This window comes from Hemitrygon akajei, chromosome 23 (assembly GCF_048418815.1).
Source record: "Hemitrygon akajei chromosome 23, sHemAka1.3, whole genome shotgun sequence".
In the NCBI taxonomy this organism is placed as follows: domain Eukaryota; kingdom Metazoa; phylum Chordata; class Chondrichthyes; order Myliobatiformes; family Dasyatidae; genus Hemitrygon; species Hemitrygon akajei.
Genome location: NC_133146.1, coordinates 25,516,675 through 25,540,673, shown reverse-complemented (window position 1 = coordinate 25,540,673; position 23,999 = coordinate 25,516,675). Strand labels below are relative to the sequence as shown.

At 40.7% G+C, this 23,999-nt stretch overlaps 1 protein-coding gene across 4 annotated transcripts in view; it reads right to left on the bottom strand.

The window, feature by feature from the left end:
• jmjd1cb (jumonji domain containing 1Cb) overlaps positions 1 to 23,999 on the bottom strand; it is a 178,832-nt gene that overhangs the window by 2,713 nt on the left and 152,120 nt on the right. For all 4 annotated transcript variants that reach the window (XM_073027229.1, XM_073027230.1, XM_073027231.1 and 1 more), the window contains 5 exons: positions 23,844 to 23,974; positions 23,629 to 23,745; positions 20,908 to 21,044; positions 18,008 to 18,181; positions 11,437 to 11,571 (listed from right to left, as the gene is read on the bottom strand). In XM_073027229.1, coding sequence (XP_072883330.1) covers positions 11,437 to 11,571; positions 18,008 to 18,181; positions 20,908 to 21,044; positions 23,629 to 23,745; positions 23,844 to 23,974 — 694 coding nt within the window. The remainder of the gene's footprint in view (positions 1 to 11,436; positions 11,572 to 18,007; positions 18,182 to 20,907; positions 21,045 to 23,628; positions 23,746 to 23,843; positions 23,975 to 23,999) is intronic.

The following is a 23,999-nucleotide window of genomic DNA, read 5'->3' as shown; positions in this document are numbered from 1 at the left end:
AAATCTACCTGCTCCATGCTGACCAAGATTCTCACCTAAGCTAGTGGCATTTTACTAAGGTGTTGGTCAGATGAGCTGAAAAATGGTAGATGGGAGTGTAATCCAGACAGAAGGGAGATGATGCATTTTGGAAGTACAGTCGGCCCTCCTTATCCGCAAATTCCGCATCTACAAATTCAACCAACCGCGAATCGCGAAAACCCGGAAGTGCTCTTCCAGCACTTGTTGTTCAAGCATGTACAGACTTTTTCTCTTGTCATTATTCCCTAAACAATGCAGTATAACAACTATTTTACATAGCATTTACATTGTATTAGCTGTTATAAGTAATCTAGAGATGATTTAAAGTATACGGGAGGATGTGCGTGGGTTATCGTGGATCGGGATTTTTTAAAAATCGATAGTTCTCTTACTAAGTAAGTCGGAACAGGTACATCCCGTATTATTTAGCGTCAGTTAGTCAAAAGTTTGCATTCGTATATAGTATATATTTTACCTTTCTATGCATATAAAACACTTAAGAACGTATGTTTCAGCGCTGGGCTCGAGAAGTTCCCCAGTTCGATCTAGTGACAGATCGCTATTGAGCGTGCTCTCCACCGTGCCGGCTTGATGTGGAGGATCAAAAACCCAAAAATTAAACCACTGCGTTGCTTAGTAATAATTGTAGCTTTCATCGGGGCAAGGCCTTTCACATGCTCCATTAAAATTGTTCCGATCATTGACCGACTGTAGCCTAACGCTTTTCCAATGACTGATGGCGTTTCACCTCTTTCCGATTGCTTTATTTCTTCCATCTTATTTTCAATCGCGATCGTGATTATTTTCGTGAACAGAAACATTGCGGATTCAGAACTACGCCGGGTCCTAATGCCCACCACTCTAGACATGTTAAATAAAGTCCGGGGTTCCGCTGGGTCCTAAAAACCACTGCACTGAATCAGGTTAAATAAGGGACTTGACCATCCGTGATTTTTGGTATCTGTGGGGGGTCTTGGAACCAAACCACCGCAGATAAGGAGGGCCGACTGTAATACATCGTGAATGTTAGGGTCTTAAGGAGGACTGAGGAACTGAGGGATCTTGGTGTACCAAAGATCCTTGAAGGATTGAAGGTGGCACCAGAGGTAGATAATGTGGTTATAGCATAATCAGAATCAGAATCAGGCAAGACAGCAGCTATACTGACGAAAGGACTTGATGAAGGATCTCGGCCCGAAACGTTGACTGTTTGCTTCCACGGATGCTGCCTGACCTGCTATCCAGTGTGCTGTGCGTGTTTCTTTGACCCCAGCATCTGCAGAGTATTTTGTGTTAGCGGCTATATTTTATTTGGAGTTTGAAGAGATTTGGCACATCAACAAATACACTGAAAAACTTCTATAGTTGTACCGTGGAGAGCATTCTAACAGGCTGCATCACTGTCTGGTATGGAGGGGCTACTGCACAGGATTGAAAGAAGCCTGGAGCAGAGTCGTTAAAGTTAAGTGGGATATAAATGGAGTGGACTGGCAGCTAAACGTTTACCCATATCACAGGTAGATAAAATCAGAGGACATAAATTTAGGGTAAGGACAAGGGACTTAGACAGGATCGGAGGGGGACTTTTTTTCAACCAAAGAGTGGCAAGTACTTGAATTGCACAGCTGGAGTGTATGGGGGAAGCAGTCACTCACTGACAGCATTGAAATATCTAAAGGACTACTTAAAATGCCTTAGCATAGGCGGCTTTGCACATGGTGGGTAGAATGGTCTGTTTTTTGCTAAATGATTGACTGAGTAGACTGTATAACTGAGCTGACAAAACACGTTTCAAACTTAGATGCCACAGTGTAACAGGGGTGAATGATCTTGTCTGTGCACTACATTCAGAAATTCCACAACTGACTTTTTTTCCACCAATAGATTCTGACAGAAATCAATTCAAGTTCTCTGGACAACAACCAAAGAAATCTAGTCAACTGAGGAAGAAATGGTGAGAAGCTCAAAGGATAATCCCTTAAACTGAAAATGGAGTGTGTTGCCTCAGCATTCCACTAACCTAGATTGTAATTTTCACTGTGAAATGATACATCCCATTTCCTGGTTACATTCCTGTTCCTTTCAAATAATGGAAACTACTGATGCATTTAATCCTGGCACTCAGCCAGCAGTTCAGCTTAATAATAATTTTCAAACATAAAGATATATTACTTTACTTTATTGTCACCAAACAATTGATACTAGAACGTACAATCATCACAGCGATATTTGATTCTGTGCTTCGCGCTTCCTGAAGTACAAATTTAATTAAATATAATAAAAATTTAAATTATAAATCATAATTAGAAAATAGAAAAGGGAAAGTAAGGTAGTGCAAGTCAGGTCCAGATATTTGGAAGAAAAATATAAAGAAAAACTTAAATTTCAAGCCAGGAAATGACTAGGAATTGACATACTGGATGAAGACTTCCGGGAAGATGGCGGTGTGCTCAAATGTAGCAGCTTCTAAGGAGCCTACCTAAGATGCAACTGTCTTTTTTAAACTCTTTTTTAATGAGCATGAGGCCCTGCTGGACACTAAGAACTTGAAGTACTGCAGGTCTCCCGGCACAGCGAGTAGCTTGTTGGCAGAGAAACTTAAAGAGTTGGACTTGGTGTGGATTATGTTGCTGCCTGCATCAGAGAAGTGTCAAAGTTGATGCAGGTGTACAGTCTAACAGCGAGTGATCGCCTTAGGTGCTTTCATTGTGATTGCAAGACTCTGTTAGACATTTGTAGTGTGTAATACACTGGTTTATTGGCGAATGAAAGAGGAGCTGCATGGCCTGGATTACAGCAAGGACTAAGCCTGAGGCCACAGTGTCACCTGCTTGCAGCCATCCAGGAGAGAGGCATCGGGATCGAAGCACCTCAACAGCATGCCAGAGGCAGTGTAGCACGGCACATAGGCTGGAGTTGGCGCTCACTCCAGTGATCACTCAGCAGAAGATAAGATGTATTGTGTTTCACTGTAGACCTTTGCAACATTTATGGAATCAGGGATTTGGACTACATTTTTTGTATGACATTTTTAACTGCTATCTTATTTGTGCTATGTGTGCCTTGGGCAGTGTTGACTGTTGGTACTGTGTTTGTTCCTTGGCCCCAGAATAACGCTGTTTTATTTGGCTGTATTCATGGGTATACATGTATGATTGAATGACAATTAAACTTGAACTTCAAACAACATAGGACATAAAAAGAAAAATGCTGTGTATTTATGTAATGGTCACTTAAAACCTCACAACACCACAGAGCTTAACATCGGCTTTTTAAACTATCGGTTCAAAGGGTAGCCAATGATGTGATATAAGAGAGCAATTTGTATGAAGGGAGGCCCCACAAATATCAATACAATATAGTTTTTTTTCAATATTCATTATGTAGTAAATATTCCCAGCATGAACATTTTAATGAATGGTGTACAACTGACTGGGAAATAGACCAGAAGAGTTGCTGAAGTGAAGTGCAAAGGAGTCAGACTGCCAAATCAGCAGAGGCCTGAGTCCAAATCTTTTAAATCAAAGCTCTACATCTGACTGCAGAGTAAACTCTATTCACTTCTGTTAATGCTACATTGGGGGGGGGGGGGAGGGAAAGGTAGAAAAGCTTTTAAACTTTAGAAAGAGTGAGAAAAAAATTTCCAAGAGATTAATCTCAATTGTTTAACAGAGGTTTAGTTCAAGTGCAGTATTCCATCACAACAGGAGGGCACAGTGGGACTGCTGCCTCACCTCCTGTAACTAGCTTCAATCCTGACCTCTTGTGCATCTGTTAGGTGTTTGCACAGTTTCTCTATGATCATGTGGGTACATATGCAGAGTGGCTACACTTCAACTTTTTAAAACACTAGTCAGACCTTAGCTGGGGTAAGCTATGCAGTTCTGGTCATCACAGTACAGGATGTTGCCTGAGGGGCAGTGTTTCAGTTATAACAGTCTGGGGAGCCATGATTGATTTTTCCTGGAGCAGAGTGGTTAAAGTTATGTGGGGTATAATCAGGGTGGAGTGGCAGGTGTGCTGGTTTCCACCACTGCCCTAAAACATGTGGGTTGGTAGGTGAACTGGCAGTTGTAAATTGCTTCAACTGTAGATACTGTATAGTGTACAGAAGCAAATCTGAGGGAGGTGATGGTGATGTTGGGGGTTGGATGGAAAGGAGAAAATGAGAATATGGACATAATAAAATGGAATTAGTGTAAGATTGGTGTAAATAGGTACTTGATGATCAGCACAGATCCAGTGGACCAAAAAGGCTAAATCAGTACAGTACAATCCTATGATTAAAATAACTAAATGGCAGTTCAGCTGGAAAGAGTTTTGAAATAATTTATAATTACAAACAACGGTCCCAGCAACAACCCTCGACCATCACACTCTGCTTCCTTGCTCTGAGCCAATTATGCTAGTCTGTTTTTTCACCCTGGATCCCATGCTTCAACTATCTTGACATGAGGGACTAGGTCAAAGGCCTTCTAAAGTCTCTAGATAGACAGCATCCACTGGCCTACCCTCATTCATCCTTTTGTTTATCTCTGCAACTGTCAGACACAAATTCCCAAACACAAAGCCATAAAGACTGTCCTGAATCAAACTCCCTCTCTCCAAATGTTATTAGATGCTGTCACTCAGAGTTCCCTCCAGCAATTTACCTATCAACAATATCAGACTCACTGGCCTACAGTTTGCTGGCTTGTTTTTGCTGCCCTTGTTTAAATAATGGTACCACAATTAGTCACTCTTTATTCCTCTGGAATCTCACTTGTGGCCAGAGATGAAGCAAAAGTCTCTACAAAGGCCTCTGCAATTTCTTCTCTAGCTTTTCCAAAAAGTTCAAAAAATGCATCAGGTCAGACTCTGGGGATCTATGCATCTTAATGCACCTTAAGACTGCCATTACCTCCTTGCTGATATTCTGTATGCAGTTGAAGACATCAACACTCAGTTCCCTAGCTTCCATCATTCTCTCCACAGTAAAAAAAAAATGAAGTATTCCTTAAATTTTACCTATATGACCTCAATGAATGATCCTCCAAGATTATCCTCTCCAATGACCAAAGTTATGCCCTCTTTCACTAAGAAAGCGGCTCTCTCTCTTCTCTTCTGCACCTCTGTCACATCTGTATTCTGGAACACTGAACTGCTAGTCCTGCCCTTCCTTCAGCCATGTTTCTGTCATGGCTATATCACAGTCACCAGAGCCAATCCACACCCTGAGTTCACCAGCCTTATCTATTATGCCTCTTGATATAAATGCAGTTTAAACTAATGGTCTTTCCTTGCCCTTTACTGTGTTCCTGTCTCTCCTGATTTGTCTACAATTTCAATGCAATTGACCATAAATTTCCTCACATTTTGCACTATTTGTTACTTTCTTTCTCACATACTTCACCTGTTGATATCTCTTTGGTCCTCAAAGATTACTTTTCCTCTTAGCTTTGCCTTATCAGTAAACTGTTTCTGTATCTAAAAAAAGGCAAATACTTGCAGGTGTTGGAAATCTGAAATAAAACAGGAAATACTAAAAATACTCAACAGGTTGGAGTGAAAACTGAGAAACTCTAAATGACTCACTCAACATCAGAAAAACCAAAGAGATGATTAACAATTACAAGAGGAAGCAGCTGGAGGCCCATCAGCCAGTCATTATTAGGTGAACGGAGGTGGAGAGGGTCAGTAGTTTTAAATTCCTTGGTGTTAACATATGCAAGGAATCACAAGTGTCATCACAAAGAAGTCAGGACAGTGCCTCTACTTTCTTTGAAGTTTGTATAGATTCGGCATGTCATCAAAACCTTTGACAAACTTCTATGTGGAAAGTGGAGAGTATCCTAACTGGTTGCATCAGGGCCTTGTATGGAAACACCAATGCCCAGGAATGGAAAGTCTACAGAAAGTGGTGGATACCATCCAGTCCATCACAGTACATTCTACCATCGGGCAGAAGGTGCACATAACCAGGTTCAGAAGCAATTATTATCCTTCAACCATCCGACGCCTGAACCAGCATGGATAACTTCAATCACAGCTACTCTGAACTGGTTCCACAACCTACAGACTCACTTTCAAGGACTCTTTACAACATGATTTCAGTATTATTTGTTCCCCTACACTTTGACTTCTTCTGCACATTGTTAGTTTTGTTTATGTATAGCTTTATGTAAAGGTCTATTGTATTTCTTTTTTCTGTAATTGCCTGCAAGAAAATGAATCTAAAGATAGTATACACTCAGTGTCACTTCATTAGGTACACTTGTACACCTGCTCATTAATGCAATTATCAATCAATCATGTGGCAGAAAAGTATGTAGACATAGTCAAAAGGTTCAGTTGTTCAGACTATACATCAGAATGCGGAAGAAATGCGATCTGTCATTTTGACTGTGGAATGATTGTGCCAGAGTTTGAGTATTAGTCAAGTATTTCAGAAGCTGTTAATCTCCTTGGATTTTCACGCACAATTCTCTGAAGTTAACACAGAATTATTTGAAAAACAAAAAATAAATTCAGTTCTGTGGGCAAAACACTTTTTTAATGAGATAGAATAGCCATACTAGTTAAAACTGAAAGGAAGGTGACAGTAACTTAAATAACCATGCTTTACAACAGTGGTGTGCAGAATAGCAACTCTGAATGCACAACATGTCGAAACCTGAAGTGGACAGGGCTACAGAAGCAGTAGACCATACTGGGTTCCAATCCTGCACCTAACAAAGTGGCCACTGAACATACATACTTTAATAATATAAATTTACTTGAACTTTGACAAGTTGTGATGATGATAGCTGAAAGTTGATTAACTACAGGTATCTGCCTTGAGATGCAAAAAGGAGACAAGGAGAAGCAAAGAATGACGAGGAAAAAAATCACAACTGGAAATGAGAGTTACAAAATGGACATGCCAAACAGAAAACATTGTAGATCCAAAATAAAAACAACGGAGGCCAGAAAAGCTGGCCATGTCAGGCAACGCAGAGAGAGAAATACAGTTGATAATTGAAGTCGCAGCCAGTCCTGACATAAACTGGAAAGGCTACATATCTGAAAATGTTGAATTTAAAGTCAAGTCCTGAGGGAAGTAATGTGCCAGTCAGAAGGGTGGATTGGTTGGGTCTCAGAGCTGTGTTTTTCTTTTAAGACCATGAGACATAGGAGCAGAATTAGGTCATTTGGCCCATTGAGTCTGTTCTGCCATTTCATCATGGCTGACCCATTTTCCCTGTCAACCCCATTCTCCTGCCTTCTCCCTGTAACCTTTCATGGCCTGACTAATCAAGATCCTATCAACCTCCACCTTAAATAAATCCAATGACTTGGCTTCCACAACTGCATGTGGCAACAAATTCCATAGATTCACCACGCTCTGGATAAAGAAATTCCTCATCTGTTTTAAATGGACATCAGTCTATTCTGAGGATGTGACCTCTGGTCCTACACTCTCCCACTATAGGAAATATCCTCTCATGTCAGAACAGTGCGAACAACCAAAGATGGCAAGATCAGAGAGAGAATGAGAGGGTGAATTAAAATGGCAAGCAACTGAAAGCTCTAGTTACCATTGCAAAATAAACAAAGACATTCAATATTTCAGTCTATCCCTGTCTCACACACCCCCTTGACTTTATTCTTTTTCCCATGGTCCAGTTTCTCTCCATGTCTATCAGTAACTCCTCTGATGGTTTCACTGATAGACAAGTGAGGATCTTAGTGCTATCCAGCTAAGTTTCACTTTGGATGTTCAATCCCTCTACATCTTTATCTCACATCATGATAGCCTGAGGGCCCTTTGCTTTTTTCAAAGACGAAGGGTCTCGGCCTGAAACGTCGACAGTGCTTCTTCCTATAGATGCTGCCTGGCCTGCTGTGTTCCACCAGCATTTTGTGTGTTGAAGGATTGATATGATTATCTTGCCTCATGCACAAATTAAATATTTACCTTTTTCGTTGGATACATTTCACATCTTCCCTTCCCTTCTTCTCTCAATCTCTATTGCATGGAATAGATTAGCAAACAATATCCAATAGAAGCCCAAGGATCCCAGTGGCTTTCTCAAAGGTAACCATTCTTCTCCCAGTTTATCCATTCTGATACATCTTCGATACCACTGCCTCCAAAATGTTTCTCCTATTGTTTCCTTTCCACCAAAACTTATGGCTCTCACACTGCTTGCTTCATTTCCTATAGTCCTTACCTTGGCGTCCTCCTACCCTTACCTTACACCTGATCAGTATCCACATCCTGTAATTCACTTCACTTTCAAAGTGTTGCCACCACTAGACATATTTCCCCACCCATTCAGAATTCCAAAGAAGCCATCTTTGATACCCTGTTTAAAGGTATCCATCTATGATACCCTGTTTGCACTTCCATCTCCACGAATTCTTCTTGGCTATTTCACAGTCTAAGGAGTTCTTGGTGGTCAATATACCCACTTTTACTTGAACTTTCATTTTGGAACATAAGGATACTGGCCATTAGGTCCAAGTGATAGATCTGCTTAATTTGTCCAGTAACAAACAAGTAGTAAGAGTTCTAAAGTTTATGGAGTACATGTGGGGAGTTGAAACTTCATACTGAGAAGTGATCCATTTTGTTCAAAGAATGAGGAAAGGTAATAAAAAAAAAAGAAAAATTTAAAAGGAAATGCATTAGTAGAAACACATAGACATTGATTTTTGAAATGGATAAAACAAGATTAGTACTCTGTTAAAACAAATGGGATCTTTAGTTTTATCAATAGAGTATAAAAACAACAAAATGCTGATTTTTTTTTAATACAGGCAGTCCCTGGGTTATGTATGAGTTCCATTCTTGAGTCTGTCTTTAAGTCGGATTTGTACGGAAGTCGGAACAAGTACATCCAGTATTATTTAGCATCAGTTAGTCAAACGTTTGTCTTAGTATATAGCATATATTTTACCTTTCTATGCATATAAAACTTAAGAAACATATGTATTCCAATAATTAAACCACTGCGTTACTTAGTAATAATTGTAGCTTTCATTAGGGCAGCACCTTTCACATGTTCCATTATTCTCACTTTATCCGTTATCCTTTAAAATTGTTCCAATCATTGACCGACTGTAGCCTAATGCTTTTCCAATGACCGATGGCATTTCACCTCTTTCCAAATGCTTTATTATTTCCACTTTATTTTCAATCGTGAACACTTCCCGTCAATGGAACAGAAACACTGCGGGCGGCGGGTCCCGAGCTTTGCCGGCTCCCGAGGTCCGCTGGGTCGTAAGGACCACCGCATTGAGACAGGCCAAATGGGACAAGTGGGGGCTGTGCTGGGTTTGGGTATTTGATCATCCACAATACTCTGCGTGGGAATTAAAACTGGAGGTGGCAGTGTTTTTTTTACGAGGTTGAGTTGCAAGCTCGACATCAACCCAGCACGGATGGTACGGGAGTCACTGGATCGACATCAACCCGGCACGGGAGTGGTCTATCACTGGATCGAACTCGGAAAACTCCATTCTCCAGCCCGGCGCTGATCTCACTGCGCCACCAGCAGACCAGAATGGGGGGGGGGGGGGGGGGGGGAGGCCAGGGCGAATCTTACTAAGAAAAATTTAAGCCAAATACAAAGTTAGACACTCAACACAGTGTCAATGGCAACGACTTAAAATGGCGGATGGCGGACGGCGTTCTCCTTCCTCGGTTCGTAAGTACGAGTTGTCCGTAAGTCGGACGTTCGTAACTCAGGGACTGCCTGTAGTTAATAGAAATCATCCAGAGTATAATAGATAATTTTGGTCACCATTCTTATGTAAGAATGTTAAGATCTTAGAGGTGATCTAGGGGGATTTAATTAATTAGTGGAATTAATTCAATTATGTCAAGAATCTCTAACTGATCTTAGAATGAAGACCAATTGCAGATTTAATAGAAATATATATTTAAGTCATTAATGGTTTTGCTAAAATACAGAAAGCTGTTGAAAAGCAGAAAGGTCACTAACCAGAAGATACAATGATTGGCTAAGAACCACAGAAGATTCAGGAATATTTTTCTCATGTCTTCCTATTTACATATACAGTAAATTAGTAGAATTTGAAATGGGTGGCAATGTTAAAAAATAATTGAAATTATGGAAGGGAAAAACAGATGAAAAGAAGAGGGGAATAGGATTAAATGGGTAGCTTATCAGAGGTCAGAGCTACTAGACTGGGCAAATTTTATGCAATAGCTTTCAGCACTCCCACAAATGAAGTGGAATTACCTGAACTGCATGAAATGTGCATCTGCAGGACGGCTAGTCAGTGAACTCTCCATTTCCCCTACCATCCATGTACTTACCCAAACTTCCCTTAAGTGTTAAAATCGAACCTGCATCTGTCACTTCCACTGGCAGCTCGTTCCACATTCTCACTACCCTCTGAGTGAAGAGACCTCTAGTTCTAGTCTCACTCATCCTCAGTGGAAAATGCCTACCTTATCTATACCCCTCATCATTTTGTAGATCTCTACCAAATCTCCCCTCATTCTCCTACAGTCTAGGGAATAAAGTCCTAAGCTAGTCAACGTCTTCTTATAACTCAGGTCCTCAAATCCTTAAGACCATAAGACAAAAGAGCAGAACTAGGCCATTCAGCCTATCGAGTCCACTCCGACATTTCATCATGGCTAATCCCAGATTCCATTCAACCCATACACCTGCCCTCTCACCATGTCCTTTGATGCCCCAACCAATTAAGAATCTACCAACTTCCGTGTTAAATATGCCCACGGACTTGGCCTCCACCACAGTGGTGATTCGACAGATTCGCCACTTTTTGGCTAAAAAAATTCCTCCTTACTTCAGTTTTAAAAAGTTGCCACTGAATTTGAGGCTGTGTCCTCTAGTTCAGGATACCCCCACCAGAGAAAACATCCTCTCCACATCCACCTTATCTAGTCCTTTCAACATTTGGTAGGTTTCAATGAGATCCCCACATATTTTTCTAAATTCTAGTGAGTATAGGCCCAAAGCTGCCAAACTCACCTCATATGTTAAACCCTTCAAACCCAGAATCATCCTCATGAACCTTCTCTGAAATCTCTCCAACGATAATAATACGTTTGTACATCCTTTCTGAGATAAGGGCCCAAAATTGTCCTGGCAACATCCTTGTAAATTTTTTCTGTACTTTTTCAATCTTTCTGATATCTTTCCTGTAGGTACTTCAGGTGACCAGTAATACTGCAAATTTAGCCTCACTGACATTTTATGTTACTTCAACATAACATTCCAAACCCTGAACTCAATACTCTGATTTATGAAAGCCAATGTACCAAAGGTTCTCTTTACGGCCATATTTAACTGTGATGCCACTTTTAATGAACTGTGGATTTGAATGCCATAATTCCATTTTTTCTAAAAAGCATTCATTGGAACTGGCTAGTAAAACATTCAGAATAGTTCATACCTGTAGTTTATCCTCATAGTTTATCTCATCTTTTGACTGGTGTCTTAGCTCATGTGTCAGATGAAAAGCGTGTTGTATATGTTCAGGTGACACAAAGTCTTCAGAAACTTGAATGCAACTATAAATACTCTGCATCTGTAAGGCAGTAAACAGACCACTTTTCAATGAATCTACCATACATACAGTATCTTGAAAAAGTGTTTATCCCCACAACTATTTTCACATTTTACTGTTTCATTTTCTAAATTTAAAATGTATTCACGTAGCATTATTGAGCAAATCTACTAATTATTGCGCATAATGTCAAAACAAAGAAATCTAAAACCTGTCAATAATTTACTAAAGATTTAAAACCAAAATAGGCTGAAAAAGTATTCATCCACTTTGTAATTATTATGTTAACTTTCCTTGAGCAATATATTACCTTATTTATTAGTCAGTATTTATTCATCATATTAAGCATTTATTCAAATACTTATTCATCAGTACTTGATGTTGAAAATTGGAGGATTACCTGTATTAAATGAATTCATAAGAATAAATACCCCTCTCTAAGGTCCAACAGATTTTCAACAGACCAAACCAAAATGAAGACAAAAGAGCATTCAAGACAAGTCGGGAAAACGATAATAGAGAAGCACAAATCCGGGGAAGGGTACAAGACCATCTCAAAGGCACTGAACATAACTCAGAGCTCAGTGCAGTCCATCATGAAAAAGTGGGAGAAAAATGAAACTGCAGCCACACTGCCTAGGTCAGGTTGCCCCCTAAACTTAGTTGCCAGAGAAGAATTGCACTTGTAAGAGAGGCTACGGTGATGCCAACAGTCAGTGCAGAAGTTAATGACTGCAAATGGAGATGAAGTTCTTGGCTTCACCATCTCTAAGGCCTTGCACAATAAAGGCATTTATGGAAGAGTAGCATGGAAGAAGCCCTGGCTTAAAAAAAGCATATCCTTGTCCGTAAACCCTTGGCAAAATGTCACTTAGAAGATAATGTAAAGAGTGGAAGAAGGTCTTGTGGTCAGATGAGACTATAGTGGAACCTTTTGGCCTCAACACTAACTGGTACGTGTGGCACATCAGCCAGCTAACACTGTCCCTACTGTAAGTATCGTGGAGGTAGCATCATGCCATAGGATGCTTTTCAGCAGCAGGAACTGGAAATCTGGTCAGGATTGATGAGAAGATGAATGCTGCTAAATACCGAAGGATCCTGGATAAAAACCAGCCCCGCCAGAAAGCTTAAAATGGGAAGGAAGTTCATTTTTCAGCAGGACAGCAACCCAGAGCAACACTGTCGACGTTGCGGGCCGAAACCCTTCGTCAGGACTACCTGAAAGGAAAGATAGTAAGAGATTTGAAAGTAGCAGGGGGAGGGGAAAATGCGAAATGATAGAAGACCGGAGGGGATGGGGTGAAGCTGAGAGCCAGAAAGGTGATTGGCAAAAGGGATACAGAGCTGGAGAAGGGAAAGGATCATTGGACAGGAGGCCTAGGAAGAAAGAAAGGGGGAGGGGAACACCAAAGGTTGATGGAGAACACAGAACATCTTTCCCTCCCCCCCCCTTTCTGCTTTCCACAGGGATCGCTCCCTATGCGACTCCCTTGTCCACTCGTCCCCCCCATCCCTTCCCACTAATCTCCCTCCTGGCACTTATCCTTGTAAGCGGAAAAAGTGCTATACCTGCCCTTACACTTCCTCCCTCACCACCATTCAGGGCCCCAGACAGTCCTTCCAGGTGAGGCGACACTTCACCTGTGAGTCGGCTGGTGTGGTATACTGCGTCTGGTGCTCCCAGTGTGACCTTTTATATATTGGTGAGACCCGACGCAGACTGGGAGACCATTTCACTGAACACCTACGCTCGGTCCGCCAGAGAAAGCAGGATCTCCCAGTGGCCACACATTTTAATTCCACGTCCCATTCTGATATGTCTATCCATGGCCTCCTCTACTGTTAATATGAAGCCACACTCAGGTTGGAGGAACAACATCTTATATACCGGCGGGACAGCCTCCAACCTGATGGCATGAACATTGACTTCTCTAACTTCCGTTAATGCCTCTCCTCCCCTTCTTACCCCATCCCTGATATATTTAATTTTTTCCCCCTCCTTTTTTTGTCTCTTTCTGCCAATCACTCTGCCTGTTCTCCATCTCTCTCTGGTGCTCCCTTCCCCCTTTCTTTCTCCCTAGGCCTCCCATCCCATGATCCTTTCCCTTCTCCAGCTCTGTATCCCTTTTGCCAATCACCTTTTCGGCTCTCAGCTTTATCCCACCCCCTCCGGTCTTCTCCTATCATTTCACATTTCCCTCTCCCCCTGCTACTTTCAAATCTCTTACTATCTTTCTTTTCAGTTAGTCCTGACGAAGGGTCTCGGCCCGAAACGTCGACAGTGCTTCTCCTTATAGATGCTGCCTGGCCTGCTGTGTTCCACCAGCATTTTTGTGTGTGTTGCTTGAATTTCCAGCATCTGCAGATTTCCTCATGTTTGCTTTTGAAACCCAGAGCAACCATGGATTGGCTTCAAATGAAGAAAATTGATGTCCTTGAGTGGCCCAGACCTTAACGCATTCAAATATCTATGGCAAGCCCTCAAGATTGCTGTCCACTGTCACTCCCCAACTAACCTGATATAGCTTGAGCAATTTTGCAAGGAGAAAAGGGTGAATCTTGCTCCATCACATTGTGCAAGGCTAATAGAGACTTGCCCAAAAAGACTACTGGCTGTAATAGCAGTGAGATGTGGTTCAACTAAGTACTAAGCAAAGGAGCATGAATAGTTTTGAGCTGCTAACATTTCAGTTTTTGAATTTTTAGTTTTTCATGTTTTACAATTTTCCTGTTTTTGGGCTCCGCTGTGAAAAAAGAACATGCAATTCACAAGTAAAAATTCTCAGTTAAATTGACCAAAATCTCTGGTTGTAATACTCAATGCAAAGGGTTGAGGGCTGAATACTTTTTGAAGGTACTGTAATTACGTATACACAATTTATCAAGTAACTTTTTAATAGAAAAATAATTAAAGCAATGATTATTAATGCATTGTTATTCCTCCAGCATTTTGTGTGTGTTGCAATGATTATCAGTTTTAAGAATAACACCTCAAACAATGAATTTAGGGATATGCATTGTGCGCTGGTTTTCGAAACAGACAACAGCAATTAAAGAGCAAACACGAGGAAATCTGCAGTTGCTGGAAATTCAAACAACTAACACAAAATGCTGGTGGAACACAGCAGGCCAGGCAGCATGTATAGGGAGAAGCACTGTCGACATTTCGGGCCGAGACCCTTCGTCAGGACTAACTGAAAGGGAAGATAGTAAGAGATTTGAAAGTAGGAGGGGGAGGGGGAAATGCGAAATGATAAAAGACCGGAGGGGGTGGGATGAAGCTAAGAGCTGGAAAGGTGATTGGCGAAAGTGATACAGAGCTGGAGAAGGGAAAGGATCATGGGACCGGAGGCCTAGGAAGAAAGAAAGGGGGAGGGGAGCACCAGAGGGAGATGGAGAACAAGCAGAGTGATGGGCAGAGAGAGAGAAAAAAACAAACAACTAAATATGTCAGAGATGGGGTAAGAAGGGGAGGAGGGGCATTAATGGAAGTTAGAGAAGTCAGTGTTCATGCCATCAGGTTGGAGGCTATATAAGGTGTTGTTCCTCCAACCTGAGTGTGGCTTCCTTTCAGTTAGTCCTGACGAAGGGTCTCGGCCCGAAACGTCGACAGTGCTTCTCCTTATATATGCTGCCTGGCCTGCTGTGTTCCACCAGCATTTTGTGTGTGTTGTAACAGCAATTAAACTACAATTAAAGCTTGGAACTGCTGTCCTTCATCTTTATATGAAACCAGGATACAGAATCATGCTGTACAGAAACGGCCCTTTCAGTAACCTTGTACGTGCCAACTAGTAGTGCCTACCTATACTAAGTTCACTTGCCTGAATTAGGCCTTGACACTTGATCTGTCCAGGTAGCCATCCAAATAACTACTAGGCATTGCAATTGTATGTTCCTTAACCACCTTTCCAGGCAACTCATTCCAGATAACCACTACTCTCTTTGTAAAAATCTTATTGTTCAGATCCCCTTTAAAATTCTCTTTAATCCTAATCTTGTGCCTTCTAGTTCTAGACTATGTCCTGGGGAAAAGACCATCTGCCCTATCTACTCCCCTCATAATTTTATGAACCTCTAAGGTCACCCTTCAGAAGCCCTCTACATTCTAGTGAGAATGAACCCAATGTATCAAATCCCTTATTATCTTATCCCTTATTACCATAGCCCTCCAATTCAGGTTATATCATGGTGCATCTCTTCTGCACGCTATGTAACCACAATTTCTTGCAGTACGGCAACCAGAACTCAACATAATACTCCGAGTGCAGTCTAACCTGTTTGTACAGCTGCAACTTAACATCCCAACTTATATTTACTGCCTTGGCTTATGATGGCAAAGATACCAGAAGCCTTCTTCACTATCCTATCTACCTATGTGGCTACTTTCAGCAAACTATGAACTTACATCCAAAGGTAGTCAAATTCTATATCGTGGTTTCTTTCTCTTCATTCACACAAAGACAGAACAATAAACACAGCAGTTCCAGGAACAATGATCCCAAGGTCCTACCAGAATTTCACTTTCCAAAGTACTTTATCTTGCACTCGTGTAGATTAAATTCCATCTGTCACTGCTTAGCCCATCTTCCATTCAATCTATGTACCACTATCCTCAGGCAAACTTCTTCACTATCTACGACTCCACCAAATTCTGTATCATTTCAATCTTACTATTCAGATTACTTACATTATCATCCATTTATAAACAGTGGCATGCAAAAGTTTGGGCACCCCTTGTCAAAATTTCTGTTACTGTGAACAACTGAGTAAAAGATGGCCTGATTTCCAAAAGGCATAAAGTTAAAGATGACACATTTCTTTAATATTTTAAGCAAGATTACTTTTTTTATTTCCATCTTTTACAGTTTCAAAATAACAAAAAAGAAAAAGGGCCCAAAGCAAAAGTTTGGGTACCCTGAATGGTCAGTACTTAGTAACACCCCTTTTGGCAAGTATCACAGCTTGTAAACGCTTTCTGGACCCAACTAAGTCTTTCAATTCTTGTTTGGGGGATTTTCGCCCATTCTTCCTTGCAAAAGGCTTCCAGTTCTGAGAGATTTTTGGGCTGTCTTGCATGCACTACTCTTTTGAGGTCTATCCACAGATTTTTGATGATGTTTAAGTCAGGGGACTGTGAGGGCCATGGCAAAACCTTCAGCTTCCGTTTCTTGAGGTAGTCCATTGTGGATTTTGAGGTGTGTTTAGGATTATTATCCTGTTGTAGAAGCCATCCTCTTTTCATCTTCTGCTTTTTTAACAGACGGTGTAATGTTTGCTTCCAGAATTTGCTGGTATTTAATTGAATTCATTCTTCCCTCTACCAGTGAAATGTTCCCCATGCCACTGGCAGCAACACAAGCCCAAAGCACAATCGATCCACCCCCGTTCTTAACAGTTGGAGGGGTGTTCTTTTCATGAAATTCTGCATCCTTTTTTCTCCAAACATACCTTTGCTCACTGCGGCCAGAAATTTCTATTTTAACTTCATCAGTCCACAGGACTTATTTCCAAAATGCATCAGGCTTGTTTAGATGTTCCTTTGTAAACTTCTGACGCTGAAATTTGTGGTGAGGATACAGGAAAAGTTTTCTTCTGATGATTCTTCCATGAAGGTCATTTTGTGCAGGTGTCGCTGCACAGTAGAACAGTGCACCACCACTCCAGAGTCTGCTAAATCTTCCTGAAGGTCTTTTGCAGTCCAACAGGGGTTTTAATTTGCCTTTCTAGCAATCCTATGAGTGGTTCTCTTGGAAAGTTTTCTTGGTCTTCCAGACCTCAACTTGACCTTCACCATCCCTGTTAACTACCATTTCTTATTTGCATTACAAACTGAGGAAACGACTACCTGAAAACACTTTGCTATCTTCTTATAGCCTTTTCCTGCTTTGTGGACATCATTTATTTTAATTTTCAGAATGCTAGGCAGCTGCTTAGAGGAGCCCAAGGCTGCTGATTGTTGGGACAAGGTTTGGGGAGTCAGGGTATTTATAAAGCTGTGAAATTTGCATCATCTGGCCTTTTCTAATGATGACTTTGAACAAGCCATAGCCTTAACAAGCTAAATGAGGTCTGAGACCTTGGTAAAAAGTTATCTGAGAGCTCAAATCTCTAGGGATGTCCAAACCTTTGCATGGTGCTCCTTTCCTTTTTCCCCCACTCTAAAATTGTGCAAAACAAAAATAATACACTAATCTTGCTTAAAATGTTGAAAAGAATGTTTCATCTTTAACTTTATGACTTTTGGAGATCAGTTCATCTTCTACTCACTTAACTACTCACAGTAACAGAAATTTTGACCTGGGTGCCCAAACTTTTCAATGCCACTGTATATTACAAACAATAAAGGTCCCAGCCCTGATTCCAGTAGAAAAAACACCCACCCACCAATACCCTTTGGCTCCTATCACCAAGTCTATATCAAGACTTCCTGGCAGAGAATGTCCTGAATTACCTGACGCAGTGTCCCAGCCGGTATTAAGAGTGTATCACCCAAGAACTGCAAGATGGACCTGCACTGTATTCCACATTCTTTATAGAGCCTCTGGCGTAGTTTCTTGTCCAGGTAACAGACTTGATCATGGAGTGGATCATGTTCAGAAGATTCCTGACCCAATTCCTCATTAACCTATTTGAAAAAGTAAAACAATAATCTTTTCATCACCGTTGATAAACCTAGGCTATCAAACAGCTTATTATATTATGAAGAGATTTTTTTTCTCTCTAAGCCTGACCCAATGTCAGAAGTTCACTCTATCTAACACCACTTAACAAAAAATTGAATTTATTTAACAAGCACAAATTCAAAATAAATAAAATTCCCAGAGGATATAGAAACATAGAAAACCTACAGCGCAATACAGGCCCTTCGGCCCACAATGCTGTATAACATGTACTTACTTTAGAAATTATCTAGGGTTACCCACAGTCCTCTATTTTTCTAAGCTCCATGTTCCTACCCAGGAATCTCTTAAAAGACTCTACTGCATCCGCCTCCACCACAGTCGCCGGCAGTCCATTCTACGCACTCCTGACATCCCTTACTTCCAAGCACCTTAAAACTGTGCCCTCTCATGTTAGCCACTTCAGCCCTGGGAAAAAGCCTCTGATTATCTACACGATCAATGCCTCTCACCATCTTATACACCTCTATCAGGTCACTTCTCATCCTCTGTCACTGAAAGGTGAAAAGGCAAAATTCACTCAACCTAATCTCGTAAGGCATGCTCCCCAAACCAGGCAACATCCTTGTAAATCTCCTCTGCACCCTTTCTATACTTTTCACATCCTTCCTGCAGTGAGGTGACCAGGACTGAGCACAGTTCTCCAAGTGGGGTCTGATCAGGGTCCTATATAGCTGTAACATTACCTCTCAGCTCTTGAACTCAATCCCACAGTTCATGAAGGCCAATTCACCGTATGCCTTTTTAACCACACAGTCAACCTGCGCAGCAGCTTTGAGTGTCCTATGGACATGGACCCAAGATCCCGCTGATCCTCCACACTACCAAGAGTCTCACCATCAATACTATATTCTGCCATCATATTTGACCTACCAAAATGAACCACCAGAGACTCAGCAGACAATCCCTCCATGACTTCCTCCTTTTCTGCAGTCATGACACAATCTCTGATCAGCAGTGCCATACCCCCACCTCTTTTGCCTCCCTCCCTGGCCTTTCTGAAACATCTGAAGCCTGGCACTCTAAGTAGCCATTCCTGCCCCTGAGCCATCCAAGTCTCTGTAATGGCTACAACATCATAGCTCTGTACCGATCCACACTCTAAGCTCATCCGATTTGTTCATGATACTCCTTGCATTAAAATAGACACATCTCAAACCATCAGTTTGAGTGCATCCCTTCTCTATCACCTACCTATCCTCCCTCTCACACAGTCTACAAGCTTTCTCAATTTGTGACCCGTCTCTTCCTCCATTTCTTCAGTTTGGTTCCCATCCCCCAGCAATTCTAGTTTAAACTTCCCCAATAGCCTCAGTAAACCTCCCCACCAGGATATTGGTCCCCCTCGGATTCAAGTGCAACCCGTCCTTTCTGTACAGGTTACGTTGATCCAGAAATCTGAATCCCTGCCCCCTGCTCCAATCCCTCAGCCACACATTTATCCTCCACTTCACTCTATTCCTATACTCACTGCAGCGTGGCACAGGCAGTAATCCTGAGATTACTACATTTGAGGTCTTGCTTCTCAACTTCCTTCCTAACTCCTTGTAGTCTTTTTTCAGGACCTCCTCCATTCTCCTACCTATGTCGTTAGTACCAATATGTACCACGACCTCTGGCTGTTCACCTTCCCACTTCAGGATATCATGGGTGCGATCAGAAGCATCCTGGACTCTGGTACCTGGGAGGCAGACTACCATCCGTGTTCCTGCATCCACAGAATCGCCTGTCTGACCCCCTAACTATAGAGTCCCCTATTACTGCTGCCATCCTCTTCCTTTCACTACCCTTTTGAGCCACAAGGCCAGATTCTGTGCCAGAGGCACAGCCACTGTTGCTTCTCCCAGGTAGGTCGCTCCCCCACCAGAAGTACTCAAACAGAAGTACTTATTGTTAAGGAGGACGGCCACAGGCGTACTCTCTAGTATCTGACTCTTGCCCTTCCCTGCTCTGACTTATCTGTCTACTGAGGCCCCAGTGTGACAACTTGCCTGTAACTCCTCTCTATCACCTCCTCACTTTCCCTGACCAGATGAAGGTCATCAAGCTGCATCTCCTGTTCTGTCATCCAGTCCCTAAGGAGCTGCAGCTCGACGCACCTGGCGCAGATGTGGCCGTCCGGGAGGCTGGACGGCCCTTCAGACATACTTCCTATTCTTATTCCTATTCCTAACTTACCTTGCCTCGACCAATTTTCGTTGAAGCCCTGTTGAGCCTAAGCCCTCCTACTCTGACTCCCTCTACTCCAACGCCCCTCTATAAAGCTGTCTACTTTTTGAATTCTTCCCGCCGATCTTACTCACTGATGTCCATGCGCCTGCGCAGTCGTGCGTCGATCAAACCCTGCCTCAATATACAGCAGGTCTTCTTGTTTTAATTAAACTCCATTAGATTTTTAAAACTCTATTAGTATTAAACACCACAGTTAAGAGTTAAATTGCTCAGTTTCAGCTGATAAAAGTAATTTACCTTTGGAATCCATTATATCACTAAAATCAGAAAGGAACTAAGGCAAATCTGTCCTGCCTAGACAACCCCAAAATACATTTAATTTCCTAAACATCTGACATTACTAATAGTTGGTTTCTATAATACAATAGTTTAATGATTACATTTAAATTTCAAATTTCCCACCACTTTTCATGAAGTTTCACATTCAATGAAAGCATACCTTTTGCAGAAACTCCCTTATTTTGTTTGTATCTTTGGATGAAAAGATATGCCACAAAGCACCTGGAATCTCATCAATGCTCTTCAATCTACTCTTTGTGTTTTCATCAATTTCTTCTTCAGTTTGTTTCAAGATAGCTAGAAATACACGATATAGGAATTTTCATTAATATCGTATGTGGTAGAACTGTTGTGCTTCTGAAAATGCCCTAATTTTCTAGTAATAAAGTAACTAATTTTCCCCATACTGTTATGATTAGTTGGGTGAGTTAGGAAATTAGAAAACTCTTAGTGTAGTAGGGTTGTCAGAAGCTGGTTGGATTTCATAAAAGTTGAGTAGGTGGATATGATGGCTGGACAATTGACTATCTTTTATTCTCTTAAGGATATTATCTCACTTCTCTGGATTTCCCCACCTAGCACCGATATCTTGCAGCTTACAACTTTCAGATTAAATTGAGCTACATTAATTTATCCATACTTGTCTGTGGATACCAACATTTCCATTCTATAATCTTGGTTCACATTTACACTGCAAATTGATCAAGTAATCTTGTGCTGTTATCTTTTTCATTGCCAGAAGTTGTATTTGAAGTGAAAAATGGCAGTACAATTTCACAAAACAGAGGGGTTAATATCAAGGAGGCATAGATTCAAGTTAATAGGTAAAAGAATTGCAAGGAAACTTAGAAAAACTATTTTCACCCTAAGAATGGTAAGAACCTCAATTCAATGTCTGAAAGGGTGGTGGAGGTAAACCTTCACATTTCAGTAATATCAAAATCTTAAGGGCTAAAGCTCAAGAATTTAAAAAAAACTGAATAGTTCTTCTTCAATGAAGGCACAGTTTTCAAATGCCATCTCCTGAAAGTTATGTCTACATTTGACCTCTCATCCTGCTTCACCTAGTGAGCAATTTTCAAACCATGACATCCAAGTCAATCATATTGATTTGGTCAATTCTAAAATAAACCCAAAACCTTGACCTACTGCTATATGTAAACATACTTATTTTTTTTCCACTCAGTGCATGTACAATAAGTAAACAAAAAAATACACCAAAAAACTTCCTTAGTGCTGTGGCAAAGAACTTGGTGCTGTGGAAATTGTTCTGGAAAAGGTTTGAACTAGTGCTGGTTATTTACGTACTTGGATGATGAGGGATTTTGCCGACTTTTCTTTCTTAAGTCGTGAAGTTTCTTCAAAGATTTAGTGGTCCACATATTTTATTCAGTAGCTGAACTCGATACTCCTTGCTCATTCAGATTTGAGTGGGGTTTTGTTAAAATTCCATAATAAGGAAGTCAAGGACATCACAATCTTTACACCAGCTTAATGTATGGATGTTACTTGGGACCTTTCCTGTGTTGTACACTCAGTGATACTCTTTGAATAATGATACCATAAGAAGTAATGCCATAGTTGTCCTTGTAAACTACTACTTTCCACCACCTTTTACCTCAATCTTCCTCCTGCCCCATGTCTCTCACAAATATTTATTTGTTTCTAAATAGGCTCTCCAGCACATCCTCAGACTTCAGCAGCCAAATACAAGTGCCTGAAGATGCCTAGACCCCCAAATCAACATCATTATTTGCTACAAAATACAATAAATCAAAAGATATTTATTTATATTTGGCAATACAGTGCGGAATCGGCCCTTCCACCTCTTTTAGCCCCGACAACTCCAATTTAACCCTAACCTAATTACGGGACAATTTACAATGACCAATTAACCTATCTGGTACATCTTTGGACTGTGAGAGGAAACCAGAGTACCGAGGGAAAACCCATGCATTCCATGGGTAGCCATACAGACTTTTTACAGATGACTTAGACTTGGAATTGAATTCTGAACTCCGACACAAGCTGTAATAGTGATGTAGTAGGTTACCGCGATCAAATTGCAAGTTTAAGAGCGATGAGGACAATAAGTATAGAAAACATCAAGCCTAAACTAGACCACATTTATTTAACACTAACACAACCAGGACCTGAAAACATGGGAATAGTTCAAAATGCAGCCAAAGTTCAATTTGAGTTTAATTTTACAGATCAAATCAAAATAAACATATAAATTGAAGTTAATGAAGGACCCAAATAAATGCCTTTAGAATTAATTACTCTTTGCAACTATATTCAATGTATAATCTCATTAATTACATGCACATCTGTCAGAACATATATTCTATTGCTAAACTGAGATCAAATTTTTGATTTATTTCTTGAACAGACAAGTAAAAATGATCCAATGGACGCAGAAATGGCAACAACCTTAATTAAGCGAAATTTGCTGTGCCACTAACTTTAATTGGTTATAAAACCTACAATAGCTATCTGTTCAGCTTTTTGGTGAAGGATCTTCCAACAACAGAAACATCAAATTGATCAGAGTACTTGTAAAAACTTAGGACTTAACATTCTATTAATCATAAACATCATGTTTTTATTAAATTCAACCCCATCCCCATAAGCACTTTTTGTAACTGGATATCATTGTTTATGAAATTAGTAATAGTCAATATGTCATTTCAAATAGATTATTTTTCGATCTGATTTAGATTATGGCTTTTTAAAAACACATTTATTTAAACTTCTCCCCTACATAAGTCCCTTCAGTTTTGTTACTTTTGATGATAAAGTTATATTGGTAGAAGGACTGAAAACTTTGCAGCAATGAATCATTAGAAACAATTCATAAACTGATCATTGTGAACATTACCTGCTCCGTGATTGTTTCCATTCTCTTCTGGTACTCCAGTATAGACAAGGACATTGACTACATCAGCAACATCTAGATGGAGGTTAGTAGTTCCATGTTCATCCACTGTGGCCCGTCCTGTAAATAATATAATTGTTTGCATATTAGGCTCCAAATTTTAAAATAAATATATAAATACATATATTTTTTAATACTGCAGAACACTTCTTACTTACCATAAACACCACACAGTTTCGGCCCCAAATCTGGCTGGATAAAGAAACTTGGTAGTCGAGATGCCAGATTTAAACTTCCTTCAGGATTACAATACTGTGGCAGTGGTAAATTTTTCATAAAGTCATCATATCTAAAAAGGGAGGAAAATATAGCTC